The sequence below is a fragment of the Alligator mississippiensis genome, chromosome 2, assembly GCF_030867095.1.
Source record: "Alligator mississippiensis isolate rAllMis1 chromosome 2, rAllMis1, whole genome shotgun sequence".
Taxonomy (NCBI): Eukaryota; Metazoa; Chordata; order Crocodylia; family Alligatoridae; genus Alligator; species Alligator mississippiensis.
Genome location: NC_081825.1, coordinates 99,235,032 through 99,261,586, shown reverse-complemented (window position 1 = coordinate 99,261,586; position 26,555 = coordinate 99,235,032). Strand labels below are relative to the sequence as shown.

The 26,555-nt window shown below is 39.0% G+C and overlaps 1 protein-coding gene across 4 annotated transcripts in view; it reads right to left on the bottom strand.

Annotated features, from left to right (window-relative positions):
* The window catches only part of NR3C2 (nuclear receptor subfamily 3 group C member 2), a 320,035-nt gene that overhangs the window by 76,022 nt on the left and 217,458 nt on the right, over positions 1-26,555 (bottom strand). For all 4 annotated transcript variants that reach the window (XM_014611489.3, XM_019477542.2, XM_019477552.2 and 1 more), the window contains one exon: positions 5,682-5,798. In XM_014611489.3, coding sequence (XP_014466975.1) covers positions 5,682-5,798 — 117 coding nt within the window. The remainder of the gene's footprint in view (positions 1-5,681; positions 5,799-26,555) is intronic.

Below are 26,555 nucleotides of genomic sequence, written 5' to 3'. Positions count from 1 at the left end.
TATGAAGTGATAAAATCTCTGACTCTATAATTAGTCTATGGAATTATTCTATACAGACTTGTATATAGAATAATTATCCCACATATAATTGTTTTGTGAAGCTTGAACATATTTACTGAGTTATGAAAACCAGAATAACATAAATATAATGTGAAGCACAACTAATGAGCATCTGAACATTGGTAGACATTAGAAATAACAAGTCAGTCTAAAAATTTAAGGGAAAAACATACAAGATCCTTCTGGAACATAAGGTTGTTGCTTTTTTAAAACCTCATAATCTTCTTGCATCCTCTTTTTTTCAAATTAGAATAATTTACAGTTGGAAAATTGATAGAAATCACATTCTAATCAAGTTTTCATTTCATTTTGGAACTGAGAGACAGATGATTTATAGCAAAACCATATATAAATCACAAAATGTAAGATGTTCAATAATTCAGGGTAATTAACATTTGGTAACACTTTCAATTATACTTTTTTTCTGAAAATTAAAATTGTACTTTACATATGGACAGAAACCCAGTTGCTTATGCAGTTTCTTAATTCTTTTTATTCTACAAGTGTGCTTAATTAAATTAAAGTGTGTGTTCAAATTAAACCGCTAATAGTTATGAATGCTTTATACAATGAAATACAAAAGGTTAAGATGCCAGATTATTCACCTAGATGCATAAAATTACTTCCTGAGCCACTACCAGGACTGACTTTAAATATAGCAGAACTTCTATGAAACATTTAAGTACGACTATGCAAATTAAAGGTATATACTGTAAATATACGTTATGCTAGCTAGACCACTGTCATCTAACAAAGGACACTGGTATTCAGGCTCACTATTGATATAATGATATACTGAGGAAGAATCTACTAGTTAGCTATAATGGAAATACATGTAAGAGATGGCCAATTTTTTTGAAGAATTAAAAATAGTTTTTTGATCTTCTCCCTCTCCCTCTTCCCCTTTGCCTCCCCCAAAAAGAAAATATTACTTTTTGACTAAATAGTTGTCACAGGGCATTTTTTAAATTTGGTGATTTTTTTTCTCAGTTTGTCAATGAAAAGCAGAAACACATATATGAAATTCTGTGCATGAAGTTGCTCATGTATATAAGTATATTAAGAACCAGGCCCTACATGTCCTAGGCACTGTTTAATTAAGATTTGCAATTTCCATAAAGTATAAATCATTTAATTTACAAATAACCAGCCATCATATTTATTTCAGCTTCATTGCCTTATTTGAGTAGAGAAAGAAGAGAAACCTAGGCTTGTGTTACAGAACATTCTGGAAAGAAACTTCACAACACATGAAGTTGGTTTGGCCCATAATTAATTGAAAATTAATTACAGCATTTTGAAAAGAGTATAAACCAACAATGTGAGCATGCCTAATTAAGTTGCTCACTCTGAATCCCTTCCAATAATACAGTCTAAAATATGGCATTATAAGTTAAAAAACAAACAAACTATGGCTCCTGAAAAAGTTTCAAACCAGTATTTGCTGAAGTGTGTATCTGAGGGAAGAGATGGAAAGGGAGAAGAGAAAAATTTCTTTAAAAGAGGAGGAAGGATTAAGTTAATGTGGTAAATTTAACTTTGTTACCATTATAAATTGCAAAACCTGATAAGAAATTCCAGAGATGGAAATTATGAAAATAGCTTCACTGAAGAAACATTAGTAGTGACTTGATGAATTATTGTCCAAACACTGTGGCTAAGTACAGACAGACAAAAAGCCCTAGGCTGAATCAATATAATGTTCGCAGGTAGTCTAAACTGTGTAGATTGAACTGATAAGCAAGTGAACAAACATTCACTTTTGATTCCAGAAATCCAGCTACATGCCTGCAGTGGCTCAACCCAGAAGCTGGGGGGGGGGGGGGGGGAGGAGGGGCTTGAGCATGCTTCCCTGCTTGGCTGCAAGAAACAGCTTGAGCCAAGGCTAGCCCACCTACCCTGTGAGCAAAAGTTTGCAGGGGAGGTGCAAAGCATCCTGGGATGCTGGGGATTTGAGGGTTAATTTGAATCTGGAGGGGATCTGAGACAGAAGTATAAGATGATTTAACCTAAATCAGTTAAGTCTGATACTACATCCATTCAGGTTTATCTTAAACTGGTTTTGGTCATTTTAAAAGTGATTTATGTACATTGAACTTTGGGCTAGGACAGAGGCTACACAAACTGGTATAAGTGATCAGAAACTGGTTCAAACCTGTAACACAGCAAGTCCCAATCTCCATGTGGCTGGCAGTTGTCCCACCAAGCCAGGATAGCATTCCCCACCCCCTGTGGCTCCCTGATGTCTAGGTTAATGTCTACACGTGCGCTGCAAAGCATTATTTTAATAAACTTATTTCTAGGATCTGTATCTGCAGGTAGTAGAAAATGGTGCAAGAGACTAACTTACTACGTAGTAATTGCTGCACTCATGTAGATGGTGATGCTTTACCGCACATTAGATTAATCTAATGCACAGTAAAGTATCTTTTGTAGACATACCCACTAAGTAGTACCTGCCCTAAGTTTTCTTTTTTTCATTCCTTTTTTCATTCAGAATTTCTTTCCAGAAAAAAAAAGTTTTCCTTTACAGAGATGCCTTTACAATAGTAGTAAGATTATGATACATCACCAAATGTTGGTTCCATGCTTTATAAAATGTTCTATTGTGATAACTGAAGGCCTAATTTGATCAATAGATTAGGATGGGTATAAAGAAGAGAGAGAAATTCTTTACAAAACCTAGGGAAACGTTCTTTATTCTGCAAGGTAGAATCCAGACTTTGCTATTCAGTGTTTTATGATGTTTCTCTATAGAATATAAGGATTTAAATTTTGTTTTCTTGCTTCTAAATATAATATTCTGTAGGAAGACAAGAAAGTAGAATCATAAGAAAAATATATAGTCATTAATGATCTCCATGACCTGTACACACTGAAGCCCTGACCAAAGGACATGACATACTTGGTAGAGAATACATTTCTTACGAGCCAACTTGTCTTCTTCCGTACTTGCTATTCTTCCTGCACATCAGAATGGTTTTTTCCTGCACTCGCACTAAGGTTTCTTTAAATTACAGCCAACTCTCCTAGACTCCTGTCCCTCTCAGATCCTGCCAAACAGTTCCTGGACTGAGTCAAAGTCTGCTTTTCTGAAGTCCAGGGTCCTTACTCTGCTGCTCTCCATCCTTCCTTTCCTCAGGATCCTGAACTCAATCATCTTATGGTCACTGCTGCCCAAGTTGCCATCCACTGCTACATTCCCCACCAATTCTTCTTTACCAGTGAACAGCAATTCAAGAACAAGGTCCCTAGTTGGTTGCTCCAGCACTTGCACCAGGAAGTTGTCCCCAACACTCATGTCCCTTCAAAAATCCATGGTGCATCCACAACTTGAATACTGTGCCTCATTTTGGTCCCTACACTTCAAAAAGGATATAAAAGAACTAGAGGAGGTACAAAGAAGAACAACAAGGATGATTAGTGATATGGAGAAACCTTCATACAAGGTTCATACCAAAGAGGCTGCACCAGGTTCAGGCAGAAAAAGAACATGATAAAAGTTTACAAAATACTAAATGGTGAAGAGAAAATAAATAGGGATTCATTATTTATTATCTCTCACAATACAAGAACCAGGAGTCATAAAATGAAACAAGTAGGTAGTAAGTTTAAAACTAACAAAAGGAAGTTCTTTTTCACACAGCATGTAATTAAAGCGAAGAACTCATTGTCACAAGATGTTGTAGAAGCTGGCAGTTTAGCCAGATTCAAAGCAATTGGATAAATTCTTAGAGAAAAAGTACGTCAATAATTATTGGGAAGAGGAGTTAGAGGTACAGCCTCTGAATTCAAATTTCCTAAACCTTAAATGCTGGAGGCTGCAAGTGGGAGCAGAACAGTGGGAAAAATGTGGTTATACCCTGTTCAATGTCCTTTTCAGCATCTACTCTTTGCTCAGGCCTATTTGATATGCTGTAGAAAGGTCACAAGACTAGGCTCACCATGGAGAACTATAAGCCTCTGTGAAAAAGGGAGACTACTGAGGACACATCAACTGATTACATGGGACAACAAAAAAGAAAGCAGGAATGGGAGTGAGGTCATAGGTTAATGACTAGGGCATCAGGGGGAGACACCAAACGGAGCATACCAGCTAGCCCTTACTGCCCCTCGAAGGAGTTGAGGGAGCCTGTGGATGCTGACCAATGAACTCTATCCAGATACATGAGTGGAGAAGTGTCAGGAAAGCAGCCCCACACTTGCCTGGGCTCCTCCTGCCCAGAGCCTCCTTCCTAGTCTTGTAGATAGACAGCTTGGCTAGAGCCTGGAGGAGGTCGACCAGGAAGTCCTGGAACGTGGTGGGGCCATGGACAGGAAATCCGTAAAAGAAAAGGTGAAGGAACAACTGCAGCCATAACCTCAGCAACAGGTTCTGGAGGAGGCGGAAGAGGGGCTGCAGCCTGGTGCATTTAAGGTAGGTATATGCCAGTGTCTGCCTCTGTGGGCAGAAGGGGAAGGTGTTGGGGTGTCTATAAAGCAGGCCAAGTACATGCCTGTGAGACGGCTCCATGAAGAAGTCACCAGCATACTGGGCAAGATAGATTTATGGCCTATGCCAGTTGCCCTCCCTCAAAAGGGCAGCTTCCCAGTTGTCCTCCCTCAAAAGACAAGCAGCTATTTAAGGAAGAAGCCAATTGGTAGACAGTAAAGGTTGTGAATACTTGAACAGGAACGGCAATTATAAAGTACCTTAAATACACATATAAAAAGTTTGTATTTTACTGACTGGGATATAGGCTGTGGAGGAAGAGTATGACAATAAGACTAGAGTGTAGAGAGAATAGAAGGTTCAGTAAGCAAAATGGCAGCAAATGGTTAGTGATAGAAGGGTTAATGACATCTAAGGGAAAATAAGTTTGGCTTTGTGCATGTCAAATACTACAAGCAATTCTTCCTCTGCTCACAAAGTTCCCCATGGAAGTAACAAATGCAGTTGCTGGAAGGATGATGTGTAATAATGAAGTAAGATATGGAGGGCCACATGGTCCAAAAGATGTCTATTAAATCTGTATTAGATAAGTCTGTGCCATATAAAATTCTGGAAACCCCATTGTAACAATGAAAAGAATTAAAACAAACAGTGATACAGTACGGTTTTCAAAATACTTTTGATCATCATAAAAAAAAAGATTCCATCTCATTCTGTTATTTGAATATGAATTATGCAGCATTATCATAAATATAACTGCATATTTAAACTACTACATTGTTAAATCTTTATGGACTTAGAGGTTATTATGAAAGCTGAGAGCTAACACTGCATAAACCTGCCTTTCATTATGGTGTAAAATGTTTTTAAATGTTCTCAGAAACACTCTCCAGCACCATCACCAAAAAAGCATACAGTTCTTAAAGCTTCAACACTCTTAGCTATATGAAATTTCAGTAAAATTATTGTCATCATCAAACACCCACTTTTCTTATTCTAAGCCATAAAATACATATCTCCCAAAATCTCATTTAGAATGACAATAAGGTTTATTAGCTATTGTGCATTTTTCTAGTGTTATTCTACCTTAAACTTCTGAGATTATGCAGCTGTTATGAATGTAAGATGTATGTCAAAAATATTTTTGCCTAATAACATTTAAATGCAGAGCTATTAATGTTACACTTACCTCCTAAATTCATCCCAGCCTGTAGACATTTCTGTAATCGGCAAGCTGGGCAGTTCTTCCTTCGAATCTTATCAATTATACAGTCATTCCGTCCTGCACACAGGTAATTGTGCTGCCCTGAATGAACCAAAACAAAGAAGAATGTTCAGATCCTGTACGTTTACATGTTTTTCATTCTTTCTATTTTCCACTCTTTCTGATCTACTTCTATTTCTCTAATATTCTACTCTTTACTGTTAATCCAGAGAACCTCTCTTTCTGTTCTTTAGCTTCCCAATTTTTATCCACGCTTGACCTATCATAGCACCTAGCTTTGTGCTTCCAAAACAAATACAAATGAACCTATTAGACATCTTGTTACAGGAATCAACATTTGTTCCTTCACTTTTACTAGACAGAAAGTACTGGTACAGCTTAGAAATAAATGTTTTCCATCCTTGTGAACAGGATTATGCTGTTTATTTACATATGGTTTTCAGACATACTGAAACTGAGCTTTTTTGAACACTTTATACTTGTAGAATCATTAGAAGTTACGTAAAGCACCGTTAAGTACAAAGCTGCATATAAAAAAAGTCAGACAATTCCCTGTGCTAATATGTCTAGGGTCTCAGAAACAGACAGTGGAAGTCAGGTACAATAATTCATCACAAAAGAGTCCAGTTTGCCAAGCAGTTTGGAGCATGCTTGTTTTAATCAGTAACCAGAAATGTGATTGATAATGTCTTAATTCTCTGCAGAAGAAGTGTCTGATTCACTACAGTTCTGAATCAAACTTAAAGGGAAGTGAGCTGTTTGGTGTGCAATGAGTAAAACACTGGAACAGGTTACCCAGAGGTGTTGTGGAATCTCCATCCTTGGAGGTCTTTAAAATCTGGCTAGACAAAACCTTGGCAGGGATGATCTAGTTGGGGATGATCCTGCATTGAGCAGGGCGTTGGATGAGATGACCTCTGGAGGTCCATTCCAACCCAAATTTCTATGATTCTAAACCACGGAAGGGAAAGGGACAGCATGCAAAAATATATGAGGTCAAGAATGGGGAAAGTATATTAAGGATATTTAGTTTTGCATAATTGAAGGAATGTAGAAAGTGGGGAAAATGTAAGCAGAATTGTAGGCATAAGTCATGTAGGGTTTTTAAAACAGGAATAAGACACCTGAATTTGAAAGGGAAAGGAAGTGGAAGGCAGGGAAGAAATAGCATAGTATGGTCAGAGTGATCAAGGAGGAAGATTACATTAGCTTCAGTGTTCGATTCAGACTAACCTGAAAGGGGCATGATGGGACACTGGGAGACCAGAAAAAAATATTTTTGTGTACCAAATCAACTGACATAAAACAGGTTATGTTTTATGAAGACTAATTAAATAACGACTCAGAAAGAAATATCATGTCTAATGCTTATTAACATTTTCTGTATACAAATTTAAGTACATATTGTAAAGCAATAGAATGAAATATTGAAGAAGATTAAAATATGAAAAAAGGGACAAGAGAGAGTGATAAATGTAACACTCCATGCTATAAAGGTGCCATTAAAAATATTGATACCTGAATGTTGATACTATTGTAAAAAATGTTATTTTTGGCTAGAAATGTGGGCATAATTGTTCAATACTCATACAATGTCCTTGGTACATCATACAGCACTGCAATACCATTTTTAGGCTTTTACAGGTGGGTGCAGGCTATTATTATGACAAGTCAGCTCAAATGCTGCAAAATGAACCCCACTGCAGAATTCCCTTGAAGGTAGTTTGTTCTATGAAATCGTACACCTGTTAAGTCAACATTTTTCATTACTGCTTTCAAAAACTAATGAGCTTAGTAAAAGTAGGTTAACATTTATGTACTTCAGGATAATTACACTGGACACTTTTTTATATATTGCGAAAATGTTTGATTCAGTCCCTGTCATACCGTGCTTTTATAAGAAATATTCCTACTATGAACTTAAACCCTTCTACAACTCAGACTTAGGATACTTTGAGTAGACTACAATAACTGAATGTTGTTGTTGAATGTTTACTGAGAGTCCAACTCAGTAAAGATTTATCAGTTCTGAAATAGCATATCCTTGAATATTTAAACTAATACATGATGCAAAAGGTGCAAGCAGTTTTTCTCATAAATAACATATTCATTTATCTGCTGACAATTTCTTTAGCATACAAGATTCGATCCCGCATTTCCATAAGGCAATTTTTTTGGAAAATCTAAAAATATTTTAACATGTTAATAATCTTTTTAGTTTTTTACTGCATTAAAGGGGAACTACACAAAACCAAAAAACCAGCACTTCTTATATGAACTTCCTATGCATAAATCAACTACATAATAGAACAATTATCATCCAGAAAATAGCCTTCTGGACCCTTGAATTGCAAATATATATTCAGTAAAAAGTATGTTTTCTTTTCTATAATTATGGGAACCAGGTTTGGATTTATTTGTAACTAAATCTCCATCCCTTTACCCAACTTCTGTTTCGGCCTGGCTTTTAAGGCATCAGACACTGAAGGATACAGGCAGTCACAGAATGAGGTTTTCCAATGCATATAAATTCCTATTGAAATCAGAGAGGGAAAATGGCATTCACCAGGCACAAGCCTGTATCCTCAGGTGCTAAAATGCCCTTTAAAATGAGCTGTTTCTTCCTTCTTTTTTCTTTCTCTGCTTCTCACAATGATCTTTTCATTCCCCATCTTGATTCTCCTCTTCCCCACACTCTTTCCCTCTTCTAACATAATAAAAAGATACCACTAACTCTTTCTCTGAAGTTTGGGGAAGCCTTAGGTGAGTCATAACATTCAAGTAGAACTTTTTTATAGTATTCTGTTGCAAGTTTTCTTTTTTTTTTTCTTTTTGCCACTGATGGAAAGATGGAAGAAGGGAGATGGAAAAGGAAACAGGAAGAAGACTATACAGAGCTTGCCACTATTTTAGCCATTATCAGCAGGCTTGGTTTTGTAAGGATCCTAGCAGAGAAAAGACTAAAGGAGGGACTTGAAAAGAGACAAGATAGTAGTTACTTAAACTGTATTGGCAGGTTTTTCTCATATACAAGGTTCAAGCTGGAAAAAGACAAGCAGTTGTTTAAGGAATAAGCCAATTGGTAGACAGTAAAAGCTGTGAATACTTGAACAGGAAGGTCACAAAAGGTTACAAGATCAGCTAAGTTGGGTTGGGATAAATTATAAAGCACCCTAAATATGAAGATAAGAAGGGGAAAGGAGGAGCCAGTGAAAGGACTCAAAGGAACTAATATGATCAGAGTGATAAAACAAATAATGATTTTAAGAACAGATAGTGATTTTAAGAAGGGCAGCCTCTTCTTGCAAGAGATATTCAAAAGCTTTGTTTTAGCTACATTTAAAAAAAAAAAAATACACCAAGGTATACCACCAAGCACTTTATGTTAAGCTATTACTTCTGCAATTCCTAAACCAAGCAATGATCCTATGAATTGTTCCAATTAAAATTATAACCAAAACTTCACCACAGAGACTGAAACACATCCTCCTTAAATTAATCTGCATATATCAAGGATGATTTTTTTTAAAAAAGCATGGTTCAGATAATGTACATTAGATTATTGATATAGTAGCAGAAAGATACAATTCCAAAGTGGATACATTTATTATATAAAATCCCACTTTAAGAGTTGTGATCAATAATATGTTATCTGAACCATTTCCCTTGCAAAGGGGCACTGAGCCAAGCTGTATGTATATTATTCCTTCCCCTCCCCTGCCCCTTCTATTTGTTGTAGGGGCCTGCAACCTAAGATTTTGGTGATGAATTCCATACCTTCTCTCCTCAAACCCCTTGCTCAGTTAGTAGAAAAAAATCTTATCACTCTAATGCAATGATTCTCAACCAGAGTGTAACAGCAAGATAAAACCAGAGGTTTCAAACAGAAATACATAGTACAGTGGCTCTCAAACTCTTCAGACCCAAGGCACCCCACCCTGGATTCAAGGCACCCCTCAGAAAGTGCCAGCTCTTAGTTTGACATGTTTTCTGATTATAAAAAAAAGAATAAAGCAATTCTTCTATTGCAAAAAACTCAGAAGGACCACTACAGGTCAGAAAGTTTTTAACACTATGGATTCCTGTATGAAGTCTTGGTTTTGTTTTCTGTATCATATTTTCATGCCTAACACATTATGCAGCACCCCATCACACCCTTGAAAGAATTTCAGGGCACCCCAAGGCATCCTGGATGAGAATCACTACCATGGTGTCAAAAACATTCTGACCTGTTTTGATCTTTCTGAATTCTCTGTAATAGACAAACTGTTCTATTATTTTTTCATAGTCAAGAAACAAGTGAAAGCTAAGAACTTGGTATTTTTGGAGGGGTTGTCTGGAGTCTAAAAAGGCTGAGAACTACTGCTCTAATATTATGAACAGAAATGGCAATTTTCTCCACCATTTTACCAGGCATATGAAATTAAAGTCTATTTGTGAAAGTAGGAGACAAGATGGAGGACTGGACCACAAAGATGTGGTTTTCACCTGTGTAAAGTGGGTTCAGTTAACCTTTTTAAGAAGGTTATTCTTTTAACGCTTATTGCTCCTCTTTATAGTTGTGGTTTATTACTGTTTGTAACTGTTCTTTTCTATTCTTTCTTGCTGTGGAGAGGCAAGGAGACTTTCCCTTGTAACTCCTGCTTTTTCACATTCCTATATTCTGTCATAGTCTTCTTGGTTTCTTCATCTTTGTCACTGGACTAGTCAAGATTCCCATTTTTTTCAGAAGTTAGAATAATGTTTTATAGAATAATGTTACAGAATTATACAAAGTAGGACTGGAAAGGAACTTTAGAGGTCATCTATTCCAAACCCCTGCCAGAAGCAGGCTCATTTCTATCTAAACTATCCTATACAAATCCATTGTCTAACCTATTTATAAAACTATAGTCAGCCCTGACACAACCACAAGATAGGTTTAAAAAGCCCTAGAAAAAAGGTACATATTGCAAGAGACAGCATATGACTAGGGACAGACATTCAAAAACTCTGAGCCTGAATCGACTCAATCTTTGCAGGTTAGTCTAACTTGGCTAGGCTGAATCACTTTGTAACTGTACAGACATCCCAGAAATGCAGGCACATGCCTGCAGTGGCTCAGGCTAGAAGCCGGGGGGGTGCTAGAGCAGCCCTCCCTTCCCTCCCAGAGGGCTGAGCTAAGGGGGGGAGGGGCAAGGCCAGGCCCCAGCAGGATTATAGAGGGGTTCCCCCACCCCTCCTTGATAACAGAGCATTTATCACCCTATCAGAAAACAAACAGCCCCTCTCATTAGTTCGAACTCTTCTTAAACAAAGAAGGGAGGGAGGGACATTACCAGCTTACCTTTGATTAGCTCCAAAAAGCCCTAAGCAGACACTGTTGTCTACCACAGCATGGACCACAGCCAGCATGTGGTTTGCTAGCTAATGCTAAGGTGTCTGTGTAAGGGGGGGGCAGGGGTGGAGGATTCCTGCTTAGCTGGGAGTGGTGAGGCGTTGGGTAGAGCAGGAGGAAACCAGGTAGACGCTGTTGTTCCTACAAGTCTCTGCCGGAGTTGCAGCCAGGGAGCAGAGGGGATGGGCCAGCCCCGCTGTGGAGCAGAGAGCCTCGCTGTGACGGCGGCATGCCACCGTCACAGGCACAGATGGAGGGCAGGAAGTATTGAGACGCAGCGACAGCCCCTAGACAGAACCCTGGGCCAGGTTACTTACCCCCGGGAGGGACGGCAGCGCCGGAGCTGGGACCGCGGCAGCAGCTGCAGCTGCCATTACAACCGCGCGAGTCGGCATTACACCGGCTGTTTAAACAGCTGTTCCCGGTAAGGGGAACAGCCAAACCAATCGCGGTGACCACAGCGGCCGCCGCGGGAGAGTTCAAAAGCCCCAGCAAACCCCGCGGGAGGGGGAAGCAAGAGAGAGAGAGAGAAGACGCACAGCACGTCCGTTGTGCTGCAGCTTCCCCAGGGAGAGAGCCTCACCTAGGGGGCTCTGCAGCAGCGCAGCAGCTGAGGCCAGGGTCGCAGCCTCTGGCAGAGGCAGGAGGAGGCTCTAAGCCTCTACAGGAGGCAGGTAGCAGGAAGCTCCCTGCCCTACTTCAGGTAGGAAGCGAAGAGGAGCCAGGATCCCTCTTAGGAAGGGAGACACAGGGTGAGCAGCAAGGCACCCTGCACCAATCAACACCACCCCTAAGGGAGATGGGGACAGGGACAGTTGGAGTGGTCCCTAGTGGCTGCCGGGTCCAGGAAGTCAGTCCAGGAAGATTCCCCATCCCGGTGGAGTATTATTTCTAGAGCAGAGGAGGATACCACCAGCAAGCAAGCCTGCAGAGCATCGCAGGACATCATCCCACAGCAAGTGACTGGTTGGCGAGTGGACAGGGTGTAGGGGTGGCGGAGCCCTGTGGAAAAACCAAAGCGGCAATCGTGAGTACACCCACATCAGGGAACCCCTCGGGTAAAAGAGCTCCACTGAAACCCTCTTACACATCACACCTAACATCAAAGTCATGGCAGGCGAGATGAGGGGAGGGGCTACCCAGAGGCGGGTGCTACTGGACGTGAGACGCTCAACGTCACACTCGCCCAGCCCAGAGAGCATGCCAAAATGCTGGGGGACTTTGAATTATCCTAAATCAGCAAGGGGTCTGGGACAGACAATTGCATAAACCGGTTTGAGCCAAGTCAGTGAAGTGTGATACTACATTCAACCAGGTGTGTCTCAAACCAGTTTCAGCCATTTTCAAACCAGTTTATGTGCACTGAACATCTATTCTGTTACAGGTTTAAATCAGTTTCTGATCACTTAAACAAGTTTATGTGCAATGTCTGTCTAGCCTATAACACCATGCTTAAAAACTTTAAATCATGGATAAAGGTCCAATGAGATACAAGCTCACAACCCCTGACGTACAAAAACCAGTGCACTCACCCCCAAGCTACAGAGTCTTACAATAAATTGTTGCTAGCGCCAGTTCTGGAACTCCCAGTATCTGTTCCAAAGGCTCTTACAAGGAAGACTGTAGCTTAAATAGAGGATTAATGGGGAATAACTGGCTAGACGACAATGCTGCAGAAAAGGAATCAGGGGTTATAGCGGATTACTTTCCGAGTCAACTAAATATGAGTAAAAAATATGATTCTGTTGCAAAAAAAGGCACATCTCATTCTGGGATGAATTAGCAGTCATATCCTGACAAGGATTTAGTTATTTCATTCTTCTTGGCACTGATGAGGTCTCAGCCACAATACAGTCCATAGTTTGGGACACCACACTTAGTGAAAGATGTATACAATAGGAGAGAGTCCAGAGGAACATAACAAGAGTGATAAGAGATTTAGAAAACATTTCCAATAAGGAACGGCTGAAGGATTTGGGTTTGTTTAATTTAGAAAAGAGAGGGCTAAGGGAGGACATTTTTCCATCACGTAAAATGTTATTATAAGGCAAATGGTGATCAGTTATTTACTATGTCTAATAGGGAAGATGAAACCAAATGAACTTGCAGAAAAATAAAAATTAAGTTATATGTTAAGAAAAGAAAATCCTAAATACATGGATAGTTGAGCATCAGAATAGGCTACATAAGGAAGCTGCGGTATCTCTTTCATTGGAGGTTTTTAAGGTCAGGATGTAGGCAAACAACTGTCAGGGGTGGTCCAGTTTGATTATCTTGCCACAGTGCAAGGGATGGACTAAAAGATCTCTTGAGATCCGTCCTAGCCCAAAATGTCTAGAGGTTCTGCTATTTCCAAGCCTCATTTTACAAAACTGAATATTGTCTGACTGCGGTAGAAGTTGTGGTTAAGACCAAGAAAGCAAAAATACCAAAGAATAATCATATTCCTTGTGGCTCCATACTTAGACTTTGAAAACAAGATCATGCAATGTTACAAAAAAAGAATGAAGGTGCGGAGATTTTTGCTAATTTTAACAATTAAAGAATGTTGTCTTCTTGCAATTATACTTTATTGATTCCTTTTCCTTCCCCCTAACTCCAGTCAGATTTATAAAAAGTCTTTAGCCCCTATTCCTGGAAAGTGATATGTATCAGCAGGACCTCGCAGCAACAGGGAGTGCTTCTGAATTCAAAAGCCTTACATTAAGATGCTGAGGACTCTGCACTTTTGAGGATTGGTGTTTTAGTCAGGAAGCTCGATATGGATGGAATGTGTCAATATTTTCCAGAGTTCTTAAGTTTTGAGGAATTTCTATCTTATCATATTTCACAGACCCTCTACCAACTGACTTTTCTCTTTGCTACTGGATTTTGTGTTTTCAAACCAATACAATAGGGTAATGGTACATAAAAGCAGAGCATGAAGCTGTCCTTTTAATTTTGTGTTCACAAGCCAAAGAAGTCAAGGAATTTCATTAGTCTTCAACCATTCTCAGCTCACTGTGGAATACAAGTATGCTGCTACTTACTTTACATTAATAAGTGCACTTTATGATACATATAGATGTTCTAAACCTGAGAACTACAAATACAGTGATTCTGGCAGCTCTGCTGTGAATATGACAACTCCACTGTATTTCTTCTTAATATGTAACCCCGTGGTACCTATTAATCATTTACTTTGAACAGTTAACTTTCCAGGCATTTTGTCATAACTATTTATTTTAAGGGAAACACGAATTACCTATGTATAAATTCAGTAATGATGGGATGTATAAAATTACTTTTACCTCCTGCATCACCATGTGGGAGACATGAATTTGAATCCCTATTCTGTCATTTCCCAGCCTGCTAGCAAATGAATAAATTGTATAAAAGAAGAAGATGGATTCAAGGAAACCTGAGCAAGACTGATTGGCTTCTGGAAGACTCGAATGCATTAAAGTGGTCAGACACAGCTGGGAAACTCCATATTCAGGGCAGCCGTGTGATGTTTGGGGCAGCACTGCCTGCCACAAAGCCAATCACAGGGGTAAAATCAACCACGGATTGCAATTATTCTGGCTCCCTCCCCACAACCACAGCACCTGGGGGTCCTACTCCAGTTGCCCCCCGCCCTCCTTAGTAATGTAACTGAAAGGCACAGTCACCACAATGTCACTTTAGGATGTTCTACCATGGAATCATAAAGGCAGTCTACAATCCTGGAGTCCTCACTACTTTAGGATTCTTTAGTAACTGTACCTATTTTCAATCCCATAGCATGGTACCTCTCCCTGAAAATAACCATCTTTCCAAATGCTGATCCACAGCACTAGAAGTTTTGTTATGTCTACCACTGATTAACGTAATGGACCTTAATAAGAAAACTCCAGAAAACTCCATCCTGATCTTCTATTATGATTCTCAACCAGAGAGTGGCACCCTACGGTGCTGTGAGATCCTTCTAAGGGTGCAGCAGGGAGCAATATTAGCCATGTTCGCTGCAAACACCTACATGTGATTCAGAAGATAAACCCAGAGACCGCGTCCAGAGCAGCATGCCCGTGCAGCATGTGGTGCTACATACTGCATGTTCACTTATTCTCTGTGCTGCAGTGTCAGTGTGTGCCGCCCAAAGCTGGAACCTGGCCATTCCATTGCTGGCCAGGCTTTGTGTGGCAGAAGCGATGCGGCTACACCCCAAAGAGGTCCCCAGGACCCCAAGTAAGGTTGCTAGGGCCAGCCCAGTGTTGGTCCCAGCCTCCCCTACCCCACCTGGGGCACCTTGCTGTGCACCAGAGCATATGTAGCACAGGTGTTCCCCGGGGACAAACAGTGGTAACACACGGTGCACCACTGCAAGTTGTCCTCAGGGAACCAAACGTCCACGCATGTCTGGATGCAGCCAGAGATTTCAAATAGGGATCTACAATGCCAAAAACATTCTGAACTGGTAAGGTCTATCTGAGTCCTTTACAACAGTTATTTTTCTGTAGCCAAAAAATGAGTGAAAGCTAAGAGTTGGCATTTTTGAAGATGTGTCTTTGAGTCTAACAAGGAATGCCGTGAGCTTTAAAAAAGGTTGAGAACCACTATTATGATATACAAGTTCTCTCTCTGTTTGGGATCATGATCTCTATGTTAGCTGCTTCTTTTAGGAATGATGGAAATGTGAAACACACATGTGATATTTAGAAGTCTGTGTAATATCTGGCCCCAAACTTAGACACATTTCTTCAGTTGTGAAAAGTGACCTTACATCTTGCTGTCTTCAGAACAAACTGTAAAATGCACTGTGTTGACTTAACTTTTCATAACCAGTAAAAAATAACTGTTCAGAAGGAGAACTGGGGATTAAATTATTATGAATTAAGATATACATCTCAGTAATACAAATAAAACTGTGCCACTATGCCAACTTCTGGACCAGCCTACAGATTTCTGCCTCTCATCCCACCCTGCAAAAATGCTGAGCCACTAGATCTGTCTAAATACAAACCCAGTACACCTTATTATAAACTCCAAACAATGCTGTAATAATGCTGTGGGAAGCTAACCCCGACAGTACACAGAGTCTATGTAAAGGCCTTGTCACTTGAGGCCTCACTGATGAGCTCGTGTAGCATTTAAAAGATGCAGGGTGCTTTCACAGGACCTTTATAACAGAATGAATTTCATCCAAAGGAAAATTCTTCATATCATGTGAAATTTCAGGCCCGAATATTCCTCTTGTCAATTGGATTTACTGATTTAACTCTACTGACTTCAATGAAATGACAGCTGATTTATACTAGTAAATTATAGAGAGGAGATTCAGGCCCACAGTATCTAAACCCAATGTCTGAAGTTCTACAATAAAATTCCCTCATTCTCAGAAATAAGCAATATTTCCTAAGTAGATTGGAACAGCTTCCTCCGTCCCTCCCTCCTTCCCACGCACTGATTTAACCTCTTATTTAAGCACAGATTTTGGTTCCTATTCTAATTTTGAAAGTGGTTACAGTATTCTTTACCTAATCTAATAGGAATGTGTTTCAGAAAAATCAATGAATTTTAGGAAAAGGGGAAGCATCTTCTTTATAAACTACTGGATAAAGCAAACAGACTTTTCCCTAAATCAGGATTTTCTCCTCTTTTTGGCAGAACCCTAATGAAGGAGTTTCCCTCCTACAGCATGAATCCATGTATCTGCCCTTCTTACTCTCCTTTGCGCTTATCAAGTTATGTGATATATAGGGGGGTTTTCACCTCTGAAAACTCCATCAATGTTGTGATATCAATACTACTACTGTATTGTTTACAATCCCTTTTAATTGATAATGCATATTATTTCTACAGTCTATCCATTATAATTATTATTATAAAGTTGTTGCTAAAATCTGTCATTATAATTTACCACATGTAACAATCAAAATATTACATATTTCACAGGAATGCTATCACATTTTCTAGAATGGAACAAATTTCATGTATTTTAGAAATGTTTGTGTTGTGATTTATAATAGGTGCTCTGAAATATATCAAAATGACTGAGTATGATATTTTCAATTTCTTTTAAAAATTCAGTTTCAGAGAAGCCATTATTTTTAGGGTAAAAATAAGCAGGCCTTACATTCTGTTCACTCTATTTAATAATCTGAACTGCATTTTCATTTGAAAAGGTCCATTTGTTGTATAGTTAAAGGATTTTTGTAGCAGTTGACAACTGCCCAGCAACAGCAGCCTATGTTTGCAGTCACTATTTTAGGCTACATCACATGTCAATTACATAACCCTGTTTTATTGCTCTTGAACTGGTTAGAACAACCTGGGAAACAGAGTAGGGCAGCCCCTCTGAATTCTGCTATCCAAATTCAATTACATGCACATTTTCCCCATCCCCCCTGCTCCAGTCCTAAATCTACAGTAAGGCATTCTCTTTCTGAATAACTGGTTACTTATTGCCAGAGCTGCCCGAAACTTTTGATAATTAACTTCCTCAGTTCTGTTTAAACCAGTCTAATCTGACCACTATACACTAATGAACAATGATCCTTGATGCTGAGATTTATTAGTACAAGATTAATGCCATGAATGCCATAAGAAAAAATACAGATTTAAAATGCAGGTATTACCTCTCATTTTAAGGAGATGTGACAAACATTCAGATTTTTTCCAAAATTCAAACTAATTTGGAGTCGTCATTTGGCTCAGTTTCCCCTATAATGTTTATTAATTAGCTATGGTCAACAGAGTCCATATCCATATCATATCCAGATTAATATGCCTGCTACTACAGAGGGAAGCTGTTTTTGTCATTCATCTAAAAACAAAATGAGGGTGGACGTATATTATCAGCAGAGGACAAGATGTGGGCACAGGTGTCTCCTGATACAGTGTGTAAAGTAAAGAAGAGCAGGCAAGTTTTCTTTTTAAAACAAAGTAAAAAATAGACTAAAATTCACTTTTTATGAAGTTAACTTATTTTGTACTTTTAGTACTTCCTTCCTTTTACCTATATATTGTGATCTATCTTTCCTTCAGTCTTTATCACCATTCATATTCCCTCCTTTAGAAAACATTTTTCTTCCATAAGAGCTCCTTCCAAGACATTTTTTGATAACTTGACCTCTTCCTTCTATTATTTTCACCTTCAATAACTTATGATTTCTCTCTTAGTTTCATCTCTTTCCTTTTCCCCTCCTCTTTCAGAATATTTCTTTTCCTGAATATCTTCTCCATCCAGAAACGTTGTTTCTATTACTTCATAGGGTAGCTACACAGCAGTCAGAGATGTGACTGCAGCTCATGCACTTATCCAAGACTGTTTCAAACTAGGTGGCACAGGCACTAATTAAAGTCACATAGGCCCAGCACTGGCTACAAAACTCAGCTAATCATATGAATACAAGTGTTCATGAGACTAGCTTGTGCTGAGTTATCTGTTCTTGCAGCTACACTGCTCACTATACTGCAGTCAAACTTCACTGCAGTCAAACCTTTGGACTGCAGTATAGGCATGCCCTATAAAGATCCTTGTCAAGCATGTATGCATCAATTCTTCACTTTTTAGAGTTTCACCTACATGTTTCTACAGAACTTTAATATTTTCTAAATCTTCAATATACTTTGAACCTACCATTGCTAAGTATCGTATTACTGTAATTTCTTTATCTTAACAAAAATGTATCATGTGCTTTGTTTTGGGGTGGATTTGATTTAAATAAAAAAACATTTAAATTATGATTTCAATCACGATTTAAATCAGGTCATGGGTCTTGATTTAATCATTGTTTTCTACAAAAAGTACATTCTTGTTTGATATCCTGTATTCACTTAACTTCTTGAAACTTTGCACTTTTAGAGAAAGGTAAGGGCTTGACTTTTGTGTACACAAACTTGCAGAGAGGCAATAGGGCTGATGGGTGTGTAATCAGGTCTGTTATCTCTCACCTCCATATACTGCTGTTAACAAGGACGTTATCTCTCGAGACACAAATCCAGTTTGAGAACTGAAACTAAGCATCAGAGATGCTTAATGGGATCTTCTAGATTAAGTACCAAGTCCCTGCATTTCCAGAATCAAAAGTGAATGTTAGTTCACTTGCTTATAGGTACTATCTGTACCAGGGGTGGGCAAAATGCAGCCCATGAACTGGATGTGGCCCACCAGGCCATTCTACCTAGCCCATGGGGCCCCTAAAAATTTTAGAAAATTAATATTTATCTGCCCCTGGCTGCCTGTCATGCGGCCCACAATGGCTTGCTCAGTAAGCCCTCTGCCCGAAATAATTGCCCGCCCCCGATCTATGCAGCTTAGACTAACACGTGAAGATCGAATCAATTCAGTCTCAGGCTTTTTGACTGTCTGAATTTAGTCTAAGAGTCTAGGAAAGAAACATAGTGATTCTGTTGTGATGGTCATTATGGGTTCCTGCAGACGCTCTGGGAGGCTGCTCTGATGCACTGTAATTACAGTGCGTTGGAGCAGATTCAATTAATAGAGGGGGGGGGGAGGGCTACAATTCACTCCCCCACCTTCAGCACCGGCTGGGGGAGCCCAAAGAATTAGCTCCTTCTACTGTCTTCCCCCCATCCCATTCTGAAAACTGCAAGCCCTGGCAGAGAGCCATGGCTGTTGCTGTGGGAACCTGGCTGGAGGCTCCCAGCCCACAGCTAGATTCCCCTCACTTCTGGAGCCAACAGTGAACCTCTGTTTGGTCTGGAGTAACATTGCAACTCAGAGCATTTAGCAGAAAATGTTCTGAATCAAAGCTAGGAGCTGCGCTTCTGTCTGCACCCTTAGTTCTTCTTGCTATAATGAATTACCCATTTTTCTAATCAATGTGTTCTATGGGTATAAAACATAATTTTCTTTTATATGGGTTTTTCTTTATTTAAGTTAAAATCCTGTAATGACTATTATAGATACCTTGCATTTTAGTTGGTATTAAACCATAAAAGTGATTTAAATATCTGCCTTCCCATTCAAGCATATGATATGCATCTTGTTTTCTCACACTTTGCCAGTGAAAGATACATACCTTATATAATAATGGAGGAACCTGCCTATGTACAGCTTTCAAATTTTGTTTAATAAAACAAGGTCTCTAAGCGTATTTGTCTCACCAGCACACTCCATCTTTAATGTAAGACTTTTCTATTGTATTTTTACTGCCACAATGGACTTCAATTCCAAGATGATGGTGGCACAGGGTCAATAAGAGAAAGTGGTCATATCTGCATGGTTTGATAACTCAAAATGGTAGATAACTAAGGAACATCTACTGGGAGACTCTTGATGAGGCCAATCAAAGTCACTTGACAAAGAGAACTGGAGCTTTTAATAGAGAATCTAACACTAACCAATGGAAGGACATTTACTGTAGGGACTAGGGGGAAAGAACAGCAGCTTTAGTACAAGCATTATGACCTAAAGACGATAGAGTAAAAACCTCTGCTTATATAAATCATAAACTGTACTTAAACATTTGCATTCCACTGATCATGTTGCATTGACCATGATGGGTAGTACCTTGCTCTATATTTAGAAGTATTAATGGAACAAGAAAATGAAACAAAAAAGCAGAAATCTGACCCACGAAGTCCTAGAAAATGTTAAAGCAATTTAATGGGCTCTTTTACAGCGTATATTGAAACCTGGGCTTGTATAATCTGAAGTGCTACTTCCATACTAATTCTTCAAATTTTCTTACATATACATTTACTTAAATTGGTACTTTATTGAAAATATTTATGTGTATTAAACTATGCAGACATGTAAGTATGTTCAGCATCAATACATAAATATCTTCTCCTACAAAGCTCTAAACTATATAGTTCTCCTGCATAATCGTGTAATTGATATATTAGGCATGTCAAATTTTCAGGCAATATTAGTTAATCCTCACAATAATCCTATAAAACATAAGAAAAGGAAGTTTTTATTTCCACTGTACAAATGGGCAAACTGAGGTAGAGAAGTGAGTATCTTACCCAAGGTCACACAGTAACTCAGCAACAGATTAGAACTCAGGATTTAATGAATCATAAATCTTGCTATTTCCTCCAAATAAGGCTTATGAAATCTTTGCACAAGATGATAGGAAAAGTGCATTGCTTTTTGCATGAGCAAACTTTACCTGGGTGCCTGCCTCAATGTAAATGTCCCTTCTAAATCTTTTTTTATGTCTTTACTCTTCCCCCTTTTTTTGGAAACACATTTTAAAGCTAAAGTCTGCTATGCTGGTATATTTAGCACACTCAGCAGATTATGATTATTCCTCTATGTGTATTGAAAGGTATTTTTCAAAGTATATTTTTCTTTTTTGTTTTTCATGCACAGTTTAATAGAGCTCGAAGAGGGAGTATACTACATTCACAATGGCAGCAATAATTTAAAATACTGTCTGTAAATATTCTGGCAAATCTTTTCATCTGGGACCCTGCAAAGCATGAAAGATAGCTTTTGTTAAATGTTTCAGGCAAAGCATTAATGATACCCAGAAACATCTAAAAATATCTTTGGAGATTCAGAAAACAGAAGTGTTGACTACTAAAGTAACTGTAGTCACCGCACATTTTAAGAATGACCTGCAAAAAGGTGCTATTTTTTAAAAATATGCTTATGCTTCCCTGTCACTTTTTGACCATATTTTTAATGTTCAAAATATCAGGAATGTCATTTATGGAATATAAAAAATGGTCTTTTATGACTTAGCTGGATGACATGATTATTGTGGGAAAAGTAAGAAAATACACTAGATTCCCAATTGAAAAACTAATGGCATATGTGAAATTAAAATCATGTGAAATCAAATACAGTATCAAATTAAATAGTTCAAGCAGATTTAAAATATAAATCCGAAGCTTTGAAGAATTTTCAGTTCACTGCACTGGAAGGCTGCAGAGTTCAGACCTCTTAAGACTGAATTTAGGTCAAGTGTGCATAGGAGTGCACAGACTCCTGACTATAGTCATCATTCAACAATCTCCAAAAGGAAACATGGCTTCTTAGAGAAACAGAACAACCACTGTTCATCAGTTAGGCAAGCTATTTCCCTGGGTGTTTGTTTGCTTGATTTTATGAGGCTAAATTAAGAAAAACTTCCAACAGACATACAGGACAAGAATCTCAGTGGATCTAAATCAGTGCATCTCCACTCACCTGGTGAGGATGTGACCTATCTAAGCATGTAACTACTCATGTCAGAGTCTGGCCATAATGCTTAAATTAGCATTTCCATGAGTGGCTGAAGTAGGGAAAAACCAAGGAGAAGGCACTTTCACCACTCTACATTAAGAAAAGGGGAGGGTTTGAGGAAGCATTGCTTTTGAAGCCAGAAAAAGGACAGAGAATTGTATTAATCTCTGATCCCCCTTTGTCTCTATTACTTAAACCCTTGGCTTGATTCTTATGAAACATGCTGCAGAATTTTTTCTTGTTCACCTTTATTTCATAATTTTTTAAATTGTGGCACTTCTAGCAGCAGCCCTGACCCAAAGAGAAGTGTGCTAACTTCTCAGTCATCAGCATTTCTTTCTGAACCATTTGAATCTTCTCTGGTGGACTAGCACTATCCAAGTACTAGCAAAGTGCAAATTCTTTCTTATCTTATTGAATGCTGAATAATTATTGAAATCTACAGCTGGAAGTAGAATGCATGCAATGTGGTCAAGTTACAGTTTCAGTAACAACAGCATACTTGAAGGCCTGTATTTTGTACATTTACATTCCCATGTAACATTGCATTAATATATCTTTTGTCATAGAATTCTGTTTTATTCTCCCACAGAAATAAAAATTAAAAAGAAAAACATAATAAATTGTACAATGAAATAACCGCAAGTTTGGAGTGATGAAAAATTCAGTGAAAGCATTTTATTGAACATATCCATTATGCAGTTTTCAAATACCTATTAAGTCATCATCCCAAAATAGATTTCTTTCGTCAAGTTAAAGTAATTTGCCCTCATTCAGCTACAAGGGCCACATGTATGAGTAACTTTACTCAGATATCGAAGACACTATAGGACTCAGCCCTAATTTGTGCTAAATAAGCATTAAAATTGAATTGGTGTTGAGTAAAAATAAATGTGTTTAATGTATTCAAATCACATTTTCATGGTGGCATAATCCACCTGGCAAAATGGGATTTTGAGTAGAAGGCAGGGAAGATTTGCACCTTATAGACTAACTAAAGTAGATCTATCTATATAGCACAAGCTTTCAAAAGCTTGATCTAACTTCATTAGATGCTACAATACGCATTGCTTGATGAAGTGAGCTTTAGCTCACAAAAGATTATGTGCACAGTCTTTGGTTAGTCTGCAAGATATAGTCTACAAGGTGTCTTCTACTTGACTTCGGACTAAAATGGGATTTTACCAGGCTTCCCCTACACATAAAACTTCCATATTTATATAAAAACAAACAAGACAAATTTTAGCCCAAATTATAATAAAAAAATAGATAACACAAACACGCACTGGGGACTTAAACATGCCATTTTAAAGCACTCTTAATAGCATCACCATAGCATAAAAAGTCCTTTTCCAATTTATTCCCAGAGATCATTGTAATAATGATTATTTCAAAGTCTGTATTGTTCAGTTAAAGATGAATTACGATTAAAACACCATAGTTTATATCCAGCATTCACTCCAGGGCTGAAGAGGAGCTATGCCAGTAGTATAAAGAAGGTGGGTTATCTGGGGCAACCACCCTGGGTGTCAACATGGTGGGGCTGAGACATGCCAGCCACACAATCGCATGGAAGTAAATATGTATGACTGATATAAAAATCCTTTTGGCCACTTCTAATAAAGCATGCTAATTCCTTTATTAAAATCTGATATAGGTTAGGTGTGACACCATCACAGACTGATCCCATAGATCAGGGGTCTATGCCTGCTACAAGGGACACAGGCAGCCTATGTATATAGCACATTGCGGATCAAGGAGCAGAGCAACAGATAGGGCAGGAAGCATAAAGCAAAGCAGCAGACTAGGCAGACAGCACAGGGCAGGAAGCAAAGAGCAGAGTGGTGGATCAGGAAGGGGAAGGGGATTGGAGTAGCACTCAGAATTTAATATTGTTAAATTGGGTCTCAAACAGGAGCTTGAATAAACACAACTTTCTATACATTTTTTTATGAATAAGGGGGAAAATTGTGCATACATCTACATACAAAAATTGCATGCTTATGAAATAAGGCCTTAATCATCATCCCCTTTTTATAAGAATCAGATGTTAATGATACCAACAGTATAGCCCACTATGATCTAAGAAACTCAGATAACTGAGTTAAAATAGAGGGTATTCAGGAGCACAGTCCACGGATATTCTCTACTAGGCTAAGTGCTTGCTGTCTTCAGTAGGCCATTTACTTCACTGCTAAGATTCTTCCTACTCTAACCTGGGTAGTGTCTTATGACAGTGGGGGCCAACCTTTTGGCAAGCATGCCACAAATTAAGCTGTGTGCCTTCTACAAATTAAGGTTAATGGTCTGATTCTCCTTATACTTACATCAGTGTAATCAAGTTAACCCTGACTTGTAATTTTGCATGTGAAAGGGCAATCATATTCTGCAATTTTGTTCTGACACATTGCAAGTATCTTAGTTTTGCTGTTTCTGAAGTAACTCTGAATTTGGTAGACATGTCTATATAAAAAGCTTCCCAAAAAAGGCACACTTCTGCCTGAAAATACATAAAGATCAAAATGAAAATTAAAAGCAGATGCACTTTCTGTACTAAAAGGTTTTTCCACTTTAGTAAGTGGATTATAATGAAGTGTGGAACTGTGTTTCATACAACTTATTAGCCGAGACCCACTTATTTACACTCTGAAACAGCGTAATGATTTCAAAATTGGCATACAGCCAAAACTAACATGCAGAAACAATTAAAGAAATTATATGGAAATCATTTTTGTTGTGTGTGGGGGTTTTTTTGAGAGGGAAGTGACTATTAGTTATCAAAAGGACCTAAATTAGAACAGTTACATTATAAAAGACTAAATGCACACAAATGAAGTAATTTTTTTTTTTAAAGAGAAACAGAAAAGAAGAATGTATTTATCCTGGCATTCCAGCTCTTTTTATACCAGACAGGCTGGTTTAAACTCACTCTGGGGAAAACGTTCACATAGGGGACTTCTGTGCTTAGGTTCAGAGCTGCCGTCACCCATGTATAAAGCTTTTGTTGCCAAATGCAGTCTTGGGTAAAAGGTGCACTTAAGAATACTTCACTAGTGGAGAAGGTATCAGTTCGGGCCAAGTAGAAAGGCAGATTGGAAAAAGGGAGTGTGCAAATCATGAGCAGGAGGCTAGATCAGACCTTACACCCCTGGAGTTGTGCACTGAAGCAAGGAAACAACTTAAAGAGTAGCCCTCATGGATTCTTCAGGCTGTCAGGGGCTCTACTGTCCCTTGCAGACCATGGAAACTGCCTCTCTCCTGTTTCTGTGTTAACACTTCTGGCAGCACAGAAAGGCCCCTTGTGCAGTTAATGATCCCTTTATGAACTGGATGTTAAAAGGATACACATTATACTCTTTAGGAAGAACTTTCTCACTATGAGGGTGGTTGAGCACTAGATCAGGCTATGGGACCTGCATCTTTGAAAGTATTCAAAAGCTGGTTAGACAGACATCCTACTGGGATGGTTTAGTCAGGGACGACCCCGCCTTGAGGAGGAGACTGGACTGGATGATCTCCTGAGGCCCCTTTTGGTCCTACTTTTCTATGATTCTATTTATCCCCATTTTGCCTCTCTCAGAGCTGCTCGGAAGTGGCAGAAGCCCTTCTTCCTGCTAGCAGAACAAGACCAGCGGATGCATTTAGTATTATCAGCACAGAGCCACAAGAAGCCATGCAAGTATATGGTAGAGTGACAGGTGTAAACGTGTTCTGGTGGTTTCCCTCTGACAGTTTTTGACTGTGGGTAGACCCCATCCCAATGTCACAAGGCCTAAATAGGATCTATTGGCAATTCCCTTAGCCCTCATATTTAGCTTCTTTCCTAGCACAGCAGACCATTCATTCTGCTGCCAAGGGTACCTCTATGTAAAGGTGCAAGTGGGCAGTTATGTGCACTGGGTGATGCACTGGAGTGTAGCAGCAGCTAATAGAGGCATAACAGGGCAAGCTGCTGCTGAAATGTATGTAGAGCAGTAATTGAATAGCCAAAAAAAGGCAACAGAGTTAGCTAACACTTCCCCCACCAGCAACAACTTCCACTGAAAATAAACCTCTGGCTGGTGCCAACCCTGTGGCTGCTGCTCTGCCCTCCCCACCCAGCATTGCACCTGGCAGCTGGAGCCATGCCCTGCTCACCCTTCCCTAGTTGGCTACTCCCTTGATGACCATAGAGGTTGGTGCCCCAGTTGTCTCTGAATGTGCTGAGCTACACAGTTCTTCAATACAGAGTTTTAAGGGGCCAGGCGTAGACAGGCATCAAAATGTAATCTGATCTGCACTCAGACAGGAAATAAAA